The 14,525-nt window shown below is 42.6% G+C and overlaps 3 protein-coding genes across 4 annotated transcripts in view; 2 read left to right on the top strand and 1 right to left on the bottom strand.

The window, feature by feature from the left end:
- LOC120455622 overlaps positions 1–14,525 on the bottom strand; it is a 45,705-nt gene that overhangs the window by 9,867 nt on the left and 21,313 nt on the right. The window lies entirely within an intron of this gene.
- Positions 3,217–4,377, top strand: LOC120455623. The gene has a single exon (XM_039642006.1). The coding sequence runs from the start codon at positions 3,289–3,291 to the stop codon at positions 4,060–4,062; it is 774 nt and encodes a 257-aa protein (XP_039497940.1). The 5' UTR covers positions 3,217–3,288; the 3' UTR covers positions 4,063–4,377.
- Positions 12,224–13,792, top strand: LOC120455624 (protein nullo). The gene has a single exon (XM_039642007.2). The coding sequence runs from the start codon at positions 13,053–13,055 to the stop codon at positions 13,713–13,715; it is 663 nt and encodes a 220-aa protein (XP_039497941.1). The 5' UTR covers positions 12,224–13,052; the 3' UTR covers positions 13,716–13,792.

The following is a 14,525-nucleotide window of genomic DNA, read 5'->3' as shown; positions in this document are numbered from 1 at the left end:
GCCAATGGCATTTCAATTTCGTGGACATTTCCTTGGGGCTTCGTGCGGAATCCTGTGCATCCAGTCAGTTGGCAAGTCAACTGGATTCAGTCGAACTAGATTTCAATGGAGCTGCACTTTGGGGTCTGGGGACTGTGGACGACAGGACGACAGGACATGGATTGCCTTGGCCCTTTTGCCTTTGCTATTAGCAACAAACTTGCGATTTTGTCCAAATGCTTGGAATCCCATCCTCGATACGATTGCTCCTTTGAAGCAAATAAACTGCGCACGCTGCATGCACGATTGATGCACTTTATTGGATGGGTTAAGTCCTCGGGACTCGAATGTAATGCCAAAGCAGTTGGAAAAGATTTGGGCAAAAAGCTCTAAAGTTTTACATACGTTTGCCTCAAGGAGGTGCTGAAAGAAAGTCTATTTCAAGGCAGTCTATAATTTCATTTAAAGGCAGATACTTTGTCCAAAGAAAATACATCACGAGAAATGAAAGTTGGCACTTGAGTTGACTACACATGCAAAAGCAATGAGGAAGTCGCAAGTTAGTTTTGCATCTTACTTAGCTAAGTTGCCAAGGGTCATTTCCCATACGTGCCTTTTTCCCATTTCGAGTTACTCTGTATCAATCGAGGTTCAAATATCCTTCAGCAACTCCTTGCTCCTCCAGCTGCTTCCTGGCACTACTAGCAACTCCACAGCTGCCATTTTCACAAGCTCCACTGAGTCGAAGCTAAGGGCAAGTCACATGCCACACACTGAGACAAAAGTGTGGCCTTATTTGGAATTTAGTTGGTAAATAGAAGTGACTTCAAGCAGAGAGAGTCTATGTTAATTTTATAGTGTATGTTACATGAAATAGTATGAAATTTGTATGAAATAGTATGAAATATGTATGAAATAGTATGAAATATATATGAAATAGTATGAAATATGTATGAAACAGATAAAATATGTATGAAATAGTATGAAATATGTATGAAATAGTATGAAATATGTATAAAATAGTATGAAATAGTATGAAATTTGTATGAAATAGTATGAATATGTATAAAATAGTATGAAATTTGTATGAAATAGTATGAAATATGTACGAAATAGTATGAAATATGTATGAAATAGTATGAAATATGTATGAAATAGTATGAAATATGTATGAAATAGTATGAAATATGTATGAAATATGTATGAGATATGTATGAAATATGTATGAGATATGTATGAAATATGTATGAAATAGTATGAAATATTTATATTTTTCCTCATTTTATATCATTTTTTCGCTCACTGTATGCTGGGGGTCACTTGCAGCTCTTCGACTTCCGTTTCCGCTCTCGCATGGAACATGGAGACCTCCCAAAATGGAGAACCGTCACGTGCAGCGAACAAATACCCGAATTACGTGACTGCCAAGTGCGGATGCTAGTGCGGAATCGAGTGCGGATGCTAGTGCGGATGCGAATGCGGATGGGAATGCGAATGTGAATATGGTTGTGAATGCAAATGCATATTTCGATGCAGGGATACGGATCACATTCGCTAAACAAGCGGTGCGAGTGGAAGCCATGGACAGACATGGAGAGCGGGAAACTCCGTTAAGGAAAATAAGGGAAAGGCGTGGAAATTCCGCCGAGCGTTTTCCCAGCCGAAAAATGCGGGAATTTCAGCGATTGCGTGTGAAAATGCAACAAGAAACCAAAACAGCAAACACCAAATGTGCGATAGTCAAATGAGGCCTGAGGTTGGCCAGTTGTTCAGTTGCTCACTTGGTCAGTTGCTCATTTGGTCACTTGGTCAGTTGGTCAGAAACAAAAGCCAAGTTTGTTTCCCCTTAAAAACCGAAACCCGAGAACCCGGAGGTTGTTGAAAGTAACATGGGTATGCGGACCCCAAAGGAGGCAGCGATTATCACGTGCCACTGCAGTTGCATTCCGTTGCAAGGACATAAGGATATAAGGCCATAAGGATACAACATAGGGGCACGAGCTATCAGATAGGGTATCTCAGTTGCAGATTCCACGTGTTCAGCGTCTTAAGGGGAAACGAGCATTTAGATGGGTTCAAATTTACACAAATATCACAAACATAAGAAAGCAGCATTAAATGTCTTTAATTGTATATTATATTAAAAACAAATCTCTGTAGTTAACACAAATACAATAAGTTGATGCCTTGAGTGCAATTATTGCTATTCATTCTAGTTTATGAATAGTAAGAAATAGTAAAGGAAGGTTAAGAACACGCTAAAGTAGCTTGTTTATTTGAGAACCTTTTTGGGAGGCCTCTATATAAATGAAATCTTAGTTAAGCTCCAATTCGAATGGCAATCGTCATTCATGATTGCTTCAGAAACGCTTCATTGAAGTGCGAAATACTTTCATTCTCCATTTTGCCCATGTTGATTTTCATTTACATCCAGATGCCAAATTCGATTTCTCTTGTCCTTGAGTTCAGTATATGTAGAGTCCAAGAATGGGAGAGCCGTTCCATTGAGGAGTTTTCTGCCGAAATAGATCGTAGTCGGTGCAGCTGCGTGGTATAATCGAGGTTACGACGTTATTGGTTTTAGGTTTTTGATTCGGTTGGGAAAAGGTCCTGTCCCAGGACATCCTGCCATCCTGACCCGCTGATTCGAGACTTGTGGCCGGCGTCAACGGCGTTCCGAGGACTGCGCCACGGCGTTTACACAACAATTGGCCATGCCAAGGACCAAGGACCAAGGACCAAGAATCCGGCCAACACAATGGCCCAAGGACACCGACCAAAATGACTGACATCATGGTCGCAACATATCTGCAGCCATAACTCATAGTTAGCCACCAATAAAAAGGCTGATAAAACCGAAAAGGGTTATGGCCAAGGAAAATAACTCAAATAGAAAGGTACGCAGATACGGAATAGTAAGAGTTTGCATTACGACAACACAACCTTAACTCGTTGGCCAGATCGAAAGTGCGCGAATCAAGGTCGTTTCGACGCAGGTACTTTCTCTCTTTATATCTCTCTCTCGATCGTCGTGTTTTTGGCCAAATTGCCGGGCCATAAATGATCGCGTATTTTCATGAAATCCCGTTCGCGGATTAGGCCAGCAAAATATCTGAAAAACTAATCAGGTAGCCGCATGCAGTACGGGCAATTCCAGGAACTCCATGCTGTCCTCCCGCTGAACAACTCTACCTGCTGGACGTATAAAAGTTCGCCGGTTTATGGCCATGCAGAGCAGTCGACAAGGAATTGTCAAGCGAGCAACATCTCAGTTGAGTTTAAGTCCAATATTCACTATTTTCCATTCAAATGGGTTGTTGTGCGAGCAATCTGAAGCTCAAGGAGCTGAGCAGCCTCAACAGCAGCATCTATCTGGCAGCCGGAGGAGCGGCACGTCGCTCCCAGAAGCGTTTGTACAGCAGTCGCAACAGCAGCGGAGTGGGCAGCAGTGGCAATAGCAGCTCCTCATCATCCAGTCGCAGCATCTGGAGCCGCTCCAGCCAGCCCATTTGCGATGACTTTGCCGAACAGCCGCAACTGGACAGATCCTGCGGCTACTACACCTGCAGCAGTGCCAATTCGTCGCCACGAAAGGGTCACCAGAAGGATGAGGATGAGCAGGAGGATGAGGAGGAAGAGGAGGGAGTGCTTATGCGCACGCAGGACATGAGTGCGTCATCCCGAGACGCCACCACACAATCCACACAATCCGCTCAAATGGCGGGCAATCTGGAGTGGGAGATGTACATGATGCAGCAGGCGCAGCGCATAATGCCCAAGACCTCATCGCCGATATGCCAGCGACGGGACAATGCCCACATGCCCGCCTCATCGTATCAGAAGTGGAGGAACTATCTGCAATCCACGCCGGCTCACATGCTGCACAATGTCACCCACATACCGGAGGCCATTGCCGGTCACTTTTGCCCGACCAGCTTTCCCGGCTACAGCGATCTGGAGGAGATGGAGAGCGCGGCCAAGCGGTTCAAGGTGGATTTCGAGAGGGAACCACTGGAGGAGCCACTGTACACCACCTACCAACTGCTGGCCGGGCACACGCACACCATATCCACAGATCTGTGAGCGAAGAGCGGAGAACGACGACGACCCATCCAATCGCACCAATCTCCGCCTGGTTCGGAGTGGTTTGGCGATTGGACGTAATCCTGATACCCGGCGAGGACTGGCAACAGGTGTGCCAGCTGTCAAACAGTTGGGCAAAAATTTGTACGATTGCATTGCCCAGCAATGGCAATTCGGCTGATATGATTTTACAAAAATGCACTACTTTTTTTTTCGACTGTATATCATATACAACGTAGATGTAAGGACAGGACAATCAACGATGTGTACATTGTTGGATAATCAAATTATACTCGCAAATATATTTTACAATCAATCTACAAGCTATTGACTTTTCAATCAAACTAATTAGATGCGGGTCAAAGGTCATGGGTCCAATCAACTCCAAGTTCTATATTGTTTAAACAATTTTGCCCAAAGAGCAAAGAGAGCAAAAGCGTAAATTACAGATATTTTGATACCACAAATCAGCACACAGTTTCATTTTGATTTATAAAATGATGGATATAAGTTATATTTCTTAACCCAAGACTTGTGTTTCATCCCAGCCCATTAACTGATTGCCGGCCACAAAATGTTTTAATTGGGCTTATCATAAATTGAAAATTTAAGAGCCGCCACAAACCGCAGAATGGCGAAAATCCGGAGTTTTGGGGGCTCATTTCATATTCAAATCGATGGAAAGAATTAGCAGCCTGCTGCGCGTAATTACGCGGATAAATGTGCATTAATTAGTACAGCCCAATGTAGCAATCTAAACTAAAGCCAATCTAAATTGAAATGGAAAATTATAAGCGAATATGGATTACAAAATGCGGCTTTGTGAATATTTTTTGCTTATTTATATATATGTATATATATATATATATATATTATTTTATTTAGTGCGGAATGTTTGCCATGGTTCAATTATAAATGCCAACGAATGCGAAATCTATTTCAATTGAAAGTGCCCGTAATTAAAGCGCTAAATTGACATTTCTGGGTTAATTTCTTGTAGCCAAACACATGCTGCGAATGCGACTACCCAGCCCGGTTTACAGGGTATTGGTGGGCAGTATCGATTTTAGTGGCTTGTCAAGTGTCTGGCTGCCCACTTAAGTGCCCCTCTCCGCTCGCCGCACCTGAGCTCCTCGCATTTTCCTGACATTTTTCCCGCTCCTTTGGCCCCTTGACACTGGAAAGAGACGGCAGCAATGTGCAAAGTGGCGCGTGAGAGAGACGGACTGCTGTCTACCCAAGTTACCCAAGTAGTTGGCTTCGCCATCGGTGAGTTGCCATAATTGGTGCGGACGCTCAATTGTTGCAGCAATCAGTCAATCACTCAATTAGTCAATCAGTCAATCATTCAATCAATCCATGACTTCGACCACTGTGCACTAAATAATTTTACGCGTCGACAAAGAGGGAGAGAGAGGGGGCATATGGGGCAGTGGAAAGAGAGGGGTATACACACTGGTGTTGCACCTAATTGCAAGGTGAAAGGGGTGTGGGCCAATAAAAGTGCCACGTTGATTATTGCAACACTTCTTCAATCACTCACTCACTCACTTACTCATTCTCACACACATGAGTGGGAAAATGGGGAAAAGCTCTGCAGGTTGCGCGAATCGAAATTAAAGTCGCGTTGAAGTGTCGGAATTTTCTTGATTTAATGCAGCAACTTTTGCGCCGTCTTTCATGACTTTCATGAGCTGCACATAAAAATGATGTAGAATTATTAAGTTTTTCCTCTTCGCCTGCTGGCTGCCATAAAGAACAAGTGAAGCCAAAAAAAAAAAAAAAAAATGAAACAGAACCTTGCCCCAGAGGCTGTTCCCTTGCCCATTTCTGGATTTCTGGTGCTCCGCCCATCTGGCGGAATAATAAATAGTAAATGGCGATATTTTATAGGGAATTTATGCGCCGGGAAACTGCAAAGAAATCAAATAAAGATGAGAGCGCCGTTCTTTAGTGTGGAAAATTGAAATAATGTATTATATTCTTGCCCTGCTATGAATTCTCTGAAGCGAGACTATCATAAGTAAATGACTCAACAAAAGGCAATAAGTATGTTAAATGAAAATATGCAATGGCTAAATACATACACAAACATTCAAAAATCTTAGTCAAAAATTGAAAAAATAATTTTTTAAAATTCAACTTTCATTTTTGGACACAGTTCGATTCTAAATTTAATTACGAACTCAACGAGGTATAATATTCCATGATTGGACCAATATTTCGCAAGTTCTGATCAAAATACTGATTTTTATAGTCGCAGAAACACGATTTTCGACAAAAATTCAAAAATCATGGTCAAAAGTTGAAAAATAAATTTTTAAAAATACAATTTCCATTTTTTAACACATTTCGATTCTAAATTTAATTACGAACTTAACGAGGTATGCCATTCCATATTCGGACTAATATTTTGAAAGTTCTGATCAAAATACTGATAGTTATAGCCGCACAAATACGATTTTCGACAAACATTCAAAAATCATGGTCAAAAATTGAAAAATAAATTTTTAAAAATACAACTTCCATTTTTGAACACAGTTCGATTCTAAATTTAATTACGAACTCAACGAGGTATGACATTCCATGATTGGATTAATATTTCGAAAGTTTTGATCAAAATACTGATATTTATAGTCGCAGAAACGCGTTTTTTGACAAACATTCAAAAATCATGGTCAAAAATTGGAAAACAAATTTTTTTTAATTCAATTTCCATTTTTGAACACAGTTCGATTCTAAATTTAATTACGATTTCAACGATGTATGACATTCCATGATTGGATTAATATTTCGAAAGTCCTGATCAGAATATGTACTACTCTATGCCACCAGTCAGCATTTGGCAGTCACTGGTGCACACCTTTTGCCACCCATTAAATCGTAGCCATTGTGACTTAACCTTTGTCCTGGCCAAGTCCATGAAATATTTAAGCTGACATTGACCCTGGAACCTGGCAAAATTCCTGAGGAATCCCCCCCCTCCCCTGAACTTCTCCAACTCCGGGGGGCAAAAACTTTAAAGTGTCAAACTGTTGGCATGCCAGCAAAATATCCAAGTATCCGGATATCCGGCTATCCGGGTTAATTCAAACTATTCAGGGCCGGACCAGGCGTATACATAATTGAAGAGCCACTATGGACTGGCGCAGAAGGAAAACACGTCAATATTGGTACACAAAGTTTTCCCAGTAAAACTTTAGGCTGCTACTTCAATCAGCCATATTTGGGAGTTTTCTTTTAAGTACATAAAGTGGCAATTTGTTAAACACTATTATTTAACAACTTAACAAAGAAGTCTAGGTTATTATTTTCTTTTGAATACATAAAGTGGCAATTTGTTAAAAACTATTATCTTAACAAAGAAGTTTAGGTTATTATAGCTAGATATTAAACTGAATCTCTGGAAGCTCCTCATGCATTTTGCATCTTATCAGTGAAAATGTATGCATTTCAGCCATTTGTGTGTGTCCTGTGCAAGGATGGCAAGGATGTGAAGGAGGTGCCGAGGAAGCCAAGGGACTTTGCTGCCGTTTGACAGCCGCAAGTGTTTGGCTGACTCCAACGCGGCACTTGAGCCTCGAGTGGCGGACAAAGCAAAGTGGTCCGTGGCAAAAAAAAAAAAAACAAAAGGCGCGATGCTGAAACTGAAGTGGTTTTTGGTCCTGTGAAAGGACCACAATGCTGCTCGATCCGTTGGCCCAGATTTGTGATCTTAAGGCCCTTTTACATAGGTAAGCCACCGAGAATCGGCCATCCGAAGCCGCTCTAATTACAAACTGGCCACAATTGAGGATTGCTCGCGTTGCGTGTCACTAGTCTGCTTTAGTCCATTGAATCCATTCAATCCATTGAATCCATGGAATTGAAATCCTCCCAAGATTTGCCTAATCGGCGGCCCCTTAACCAACCTCTCATCCCGGCAAGTCGCGTGCTCTGCGGTGTGAAATCTGGCCGAAGATTACCGCGGATCTGCGCGGATATACATATATATATATACGGATATATACTCGTACATACATAGATAGTCCTAAAAATCGTTGCTCTTTGGTCTACGGCATATACTTACTATAGTCGTATGTACATATGTGTGTGTAGGGATCAAGTGGCCAGATTAGAGATGCCGCGGAGGAGGGGAAGATGGAGAGTGGGCAGTGGGCGGTGGGCGTGGTTAAGTCCTTGTAAATCCATCGGCGGGATTAGGACATCTTGCGGTTTTAATGCCAGACAGCCAACCAGCCAGCCAGCCAGCTAGCCACCAAAAACAGCTGTGACCATCTAAGCCACATTTAAGCCATTTAGCGACGCTGATGAATTTATGGACCGTCCAACTCGGTGAGTGTGTCACATTCGGAGCTCCGGTTTTCAGGCTCACAGCATACACTTTATCACGGGGTATTATAATTTCGATGCCAGCGACATGTGAAAAGTACCCAAAAGGGGCGCAAAGTGTTATGACTTTGGTATTTAGTATAAGAAACACAAAGGGGCTCCAAGTTTTCCCCGTATGCCTTAATAAATAAAAATTATTATTATTAAAAAAAGTATAATAAGTTTTCTGGGCTTCCAAAAAATAGATCCATCATAGTTTAAGCACATTTAACTTATAACAAAACGATGTCTTCATCAACTCAAGATTTAAGATGCTTCATTAGGGAGCAACACCCAAAAGTATGCAGCATAAAAATGAACGCGTTTTGTTCAGCGGAAGGATGTGCACAATTTCATTGCCTACTTTTAAGAGGCAACCAAAATGCAGGACATTCATTTTAAGGACTTATCTCAGAGTAAGTTCAAATTCGACCTACGAAACCAAGCTTTCCTTTTCTTTATTTTTTATTGATTTTCCACCATGTGTGTGTGTGTGTGTATGTTGTGTAAGGAAAATCAGCGAAGGTTCGGGAACTGGAGCAGGGAATTTGATGCGTGCCACTGTCAGCATCAAAACTCCAAGTGAGGAACTTGGGAGATTGGGGAAATTGGGGGCATGGACATGGCCATCGTTCACTGATGGATAGTTGCCTTGATTGAAGCTGGCAGCCGAGTTGCCACCATCGAAATTGAAAGCCAAGTAAAACAAGCAACAAAATACATTTCTCGTTTCCCTTACATTTTGGCGCTTAAACAAACTCAATTATGTTTACAATTTGGGTGACCACCAAGTTACCCATTAAAAGATTGATGGCATTCCACTTATCAGCATTGTAAAATGATGCTATAGTGCAAACAAATGAAAATCCATTTCAAGAAGTTCATCTAAAAAAAACTATGACCTCCGCAGTACATGCATCCAATCTATTTAAGTACTAAAGCATTTTCGCTTAACTACAGGGTATCTTCTGCTGTAATAACTGATGAGTTTGGGTGGAAATTGGGGGGCCAACGCAAAAATTGTAAACAAAAGAATGTCAAAACAGTGTCCACCACCATTTTCATGTGGGGAGTGTGTCAAAATCACATTAGATGCTGTTAACTTTTATCAGTGACTGTGTTTGTTTGGCTCGCAATCTTTTTTTTCTCGCTTTTTTTTTTGGTCAATTTGTTTGTTGGCCCGCAAATTGATTGATTGCTATTGATGCCTGATTTGTCCTTAACCCTCACGCACCATGTCCTTGCCCATATCCTTATCCCTATCCTTATCCTTATCCTTTTGACTCTATACATTTTTATCCTGCTCTTTCGCGCTGCGCTCGACTGAGATTTGTGGTCATCCCAAATGGGTTTTCTGCGGCCCACTAAATTACAGCCGACCAAGTTAACTGGTTGATGGTGTCTATCGTATGTGTGTGTGTGTGTGATTGAGTGTATAAGTGTTATTAACTTTGGCCTACACTTGCCTTGTGTAAACTTTGTAATCCACCCAGCGCTCTGAATGATCGAATAAGATTGATTTTGTGGCCAGATGAGGAGCTTCGTTGTGGACACCCATTTGAATGGGCAAATGCATCACTAAACGGTTAAAGACAACTAATTCTAAGGATGTATTACTAGTTTAATTACTAAATATATATATACAATGGCTGCCCTTTTGCGATAGATAAAGACCCAAAAAAGTTGAACACCTGAAGCGAGTTGAACTTTGATTCGCGCCGCTTTATCTCAATTTCGAGTGGCAAACTTTGGCCAAATTCGCTGTGTCAGCTTGGGGACCAACCTTTATTGCCATTTTCCATTCCATTTTCCATTTGGCCCAACCCTATGTTGTATATTCTTTGCTATCCCTGCGGGAATTCGATGACACCTCAGTGCGTGACACACAGCAAAATGTTGTTGCAGGACACACACTGCCATTGTCCTTTGGAAAAACGGCTGATTTGCATGCGGGGAACATGGGAAAATAGAAAGGGTTAGCGAAATATTCCCAGATGCATTTTTATGCCCTCGAAGGGTTTAAATAGAAAAGGGTTTTTTTATGCCATTTTTTTCCATTTACTCATATTGTTTGCTGACATTTTTGTTGTTTTTTTGGTGGTCAGGTCGTAAAAGCGATTTCCAAGTGCAGCCAGGTAGGAATTGAAATGAATTGAAATCAATTGAATTGCGTGAGCAATGGAAATCCAAAAAAAAGGGGATTACTCCGCTGGCGGGTTTGATTGAAAAATGCAAATTGAATTTGTCACTGGCCTTTGACATTGACACCGAAAATGGCGAATCAATAATATATTTAAAAATATGTAATTTGCGCGAAGGACATTAATTAATTGCACGCCGCAAAATGTGCAATTAAATGGACTGTGGTGGCAGTTACTCAAAAATATAAAAATAAACAAATGTAATGTGTGTGTGTGTTGCAGTTGTAATTCGTTTCCCATTTTTATTTGACACTTAACAAATGACTGCAAATAAATTGCATTTTCTGTAGCGCCAGAGGCATCGAATGCTCCTCTGGAAAGCTGAATCCTGTCCTGGGCACTTGGCACTCCACAAGCCGCAAATTTCAGTCCACCTGAAACCCCCATGGATTTCCATTTCGACTGCAGTTGACAATGAAATGCTCTGAAATAAATTCAGTTTTTTTTTAGTGCTACAACAACTTGGATATGCTCTGCTTTACTCTAAAAATTCTAAATGCAATAAAATATTATTGAACTTAAAGCAATTTTGAAATAAGTTGCAGCACATTCAAAATACATAGAAGTCGAGTTGTAAAAATAAAGGTAGAGCATATTCAAATTCGTTTATTTTGGCTGCAAAAAAAACAGCCAATTCTATTTAAACTACTAGCGGGAATTTGCAATGAATTTTCAGTGTTTTGTTTGCAGCGCTCTTTGTTCCTCCGAAAAGCGGAAAATAGACACTACTGGCCACAAGCCGCATTCTCCATTTTCCATTCTCCATTTTCCATTCCCCATTTTCCATTCCCCATTTTCCATTCCCCATTTTCCATTCACCATTTCCCCCCAACATTGACCTTTCTCCATTTGGCCTCGTATTTTCCAGAGAAAAACAGCGAACAAGAGAAGGTATTTTCCGTTTCAATTTGAATACAATTAGAGGTTGCATCGATGCTGCAAAATAAGCGGCAGCTCAGTGGAAATTCAGGGCCTTGCAACTTGGGGGTTTCCCCAATAAACCTAATTAATGGGAAATACAAGGGTGCGCGGCGATTACAAAGGCGATTTTGTGCACAGCAAGAAAATATTAAGTGCAATCCCTTGTTCGGCCCCGTAACAACATCAATCAATTGATATCAGCAGTGTGCTTTTCTTGCAGTGTAGCTGTGCATTATAATTGGGCTTAATTATTTTCGCCGACTGGCTTTCTGCAGAGCACGCGGTACATATGTCCACTTATAATGAAGGCAAAGCCGCTTATGTCCTCGCCCACGCAATTACTTATACACAGGCACACACACACACACACACCAGACACACACTCACCTACACACACACACACACACACATATGTATATACACTTGAACAAAAAGGGGGGAGAATTGACGAAGGCACTGTCGACATGCAAAGGCTGATTGACACACAAAGCGAGCATTCTGCTGGGATGCTTAACCATGGCCCTCGAACCTCGACCCTTTGCCATCACCTACGCTGCCGCCCATCTGCCACGCCCCTGGCTCAAATGCACCGGGAGAAATCATAGGTCAGCTCTATGTTGTAACCAAATTTGCAGTATTTGTTGATACCTTGAAATTTGCCTTAATATTATGTATATAAAAGCTTTACACTCTGAAATTGGTTTAAGAACATCACTCACACATTCAGGCAAGTTGTATAATTAGCTGCCTGTTATTTTTCTCTGTGCACTGTGCTCCCTTTATGGCTCTGCTGCAATTCATTAAGAATTTCCTCCTGCGCAGACAGCCAAGTCTTAAGTGGCTGTTCCACCAGCAGCACCACCACTAGCTTCTCCACTGCTCCATGGCCACTTCTCGTCCAGAAAGTGCAGCAGCTCCTTACAGCGGGCAATTATGTCTCGAGGATGAGGATGTTGGATATCCTGGCCAGCGAGCAGCAGGCGACAGCAAATGACAGGCCATTAAATGCCCGTTGCCTGCTCGACCAGGATGAGGTTAAGGTTAAGGATGAGTCTCAAGTTAACCCAAGCTAACTTGCACGTGCAAGGATTGCAGGGGCAATAAAACGGAATCGCGAATCTTGCAAAACCCCGAAATCGTGGCCAAATGTTGCCTCATAAAACGATGCACAACAAGGGGATTATGGTCAGGGTTAGGGGTTATGGGTTAGCAGGGTTAGGACTTTATGAAGGTCGCAGGTTAGCTCGCAGTTTGGGTCGCAGTTTGGGTCGCAGCTTAGGTCGCAGTTTAGGTGCCGGTTAGCGAATAAGACCTGATCCCTATTAGGGTGTGTACCTGGAGCATATCTATATACCTGGAGCCAAGTACTAGGGTATATATGCCCGCTGCTCGGTGGCAATCAGCATCAGTTGTCCAACAACAGTTACACCGCTAACATCGTTCACCGTACAGTGAAGCTACTATACTATATACCAAAATATCTCACAAAAACTCAAGATGGGCAGCACACATTCCGCTGAGCAGGTAAACAGTGTGGAGGACACAACCAGTCCCGGCAATCCTGGCATCTTCTGCACGGCGGCATCCCTGCCCAACTTCATCAGCAATATCCAGCGACTGGTGCTCCGCAAGCTGAGCATCTCGGCGAGGAAACAAAAGCGACTGAGTAAGCGCTCCAAGCAACTACTGCGACCCATGCCCCGCTGCTCGTCCTTCGGATCCAGCGGCACTCTACTGACGCCCACCAAGAAGTCCTGCAGCCTGGCCGATCGCCGCTATGCCCAGTGGAAGTGCAGCTTCGAGCACCTGGCCAGGAAGCAGTCGCCGCCGCGTCTCCATGACATCAGCGAGGCCATGACTGGACAGACCACGCCCCCTGGCTTTCCCTCCCACACGGATGCCAAGCGCTGCCTGGTGGCCAGTTCGATGGAGGACGCCAGTTCGCCGGATTCGCCGCTCTACGATTTGGCGGGCGGTGGCCAGAAACTCCGCCGCCGCCTCAGCTTGCGCAGCCACGCCCCCGTGCGCCGCCCATCCGCCCGGCAGAAGGCGGTGCAGGCCAAGCTGGATGCCCAGCTGCAGCGGGATCTTCGCGACCTGGAGGATTACTATGGCGGCTTCCACTTTGCCCAGCGTCGCGAGCGTTTGGTCAAGGTATAAATAATAATAAGACATTTTGAATAATTTTGATAGCAAATATTGTGATAGCTCGTAAGCCCTAAAGTCCTGAATAAAATTCGAAATCAAAATCAAACTGAAAAAAAATGTTGTCTACTTTATTATCGATTGTTTGATTCATATTAATTAGTCAAGTGTTTATTGTGTTGCCACACAAGCAGTGATAAATCGCAGCACTTTAAGCGAAACCCAAATAAAAAAGCAGCAATTAAGTGCCGGAATTAGTGCGATTATTCATTTGCCAACAAGAAAAACCAACAGGTTAAATCAGAAAAAAAAAAAGTGCACTTTTAATGGCAAACGTGCTGCGATGGCCACCGCAAAAATTTTGCCACTTGCCACTTGGCATATTTTCCAATTTTCCAAATTTCTTATTTTCCGTTTTTCGGTTTTTCACTTTTCCCCATGCCAATTAGTGGCGGCATAGTTTTCAACGCCGCTCGTTATTTTTTCCTACTATTTTTAGCGAATTAAATAGTTGCACGAATATTGAACGCAGAATGTTATAACTCTCGATCTGAAACAAAATCGGGGGCAGGGTCGGCAGGGGTGTGGCACAGTGGGCGAGGGGTGGTCAATTAATCAGTTGCCAACTAACACATAACAAAAGCCATCTACCAAAATAAGCAAAAATACGAAAAAAGTGCAGCAAAAACAGACAAAAGCAAACAGAAATGAGAAATGTGCAAGTACTTGAGGAGGAGAAGGGGGTGGAAAAATTCTGAGGGGGGAGGGGGCGGGAAAAGCGCTGGTGCCAAGGGAAGCTCTTCGAGGCCTTGTCCGATTTTCTCG

Source organism: Drosophila santomea, chromosome X, assembly GCF_016746245.2.
Source record: "Drosophila santomea strain STO CAGO 1482 chromosome X, Prin_Dsan_1.1, whole genome shotgun sequence".
Classification (NCBI taxonomy): Eukaryota; Metazoa; Arthropoda; class Insecta; order Diptera; family Drosophilidae; genus Drosophila; species Drosophila santomea.
This window is presented reverse-complemented; position numbering and strand designations above follow the sequence as displayed.

Coding starts and splice junctions, on each gene's coding strand:
- LOC120455623 (XM_039642006.1), top strand. CDS start 3,289: ATGGGTTGTTGTGCGAGCAATCTGAAGCTCAAGGAGCTGAGCAGCCTC.
- LOC120455624 (XM_039642007.2), top strand. CDS start 13,053: ATGGGCAGCACACATTCCGCTGAGCAGGTAAACAGTGTGGAGGACACA.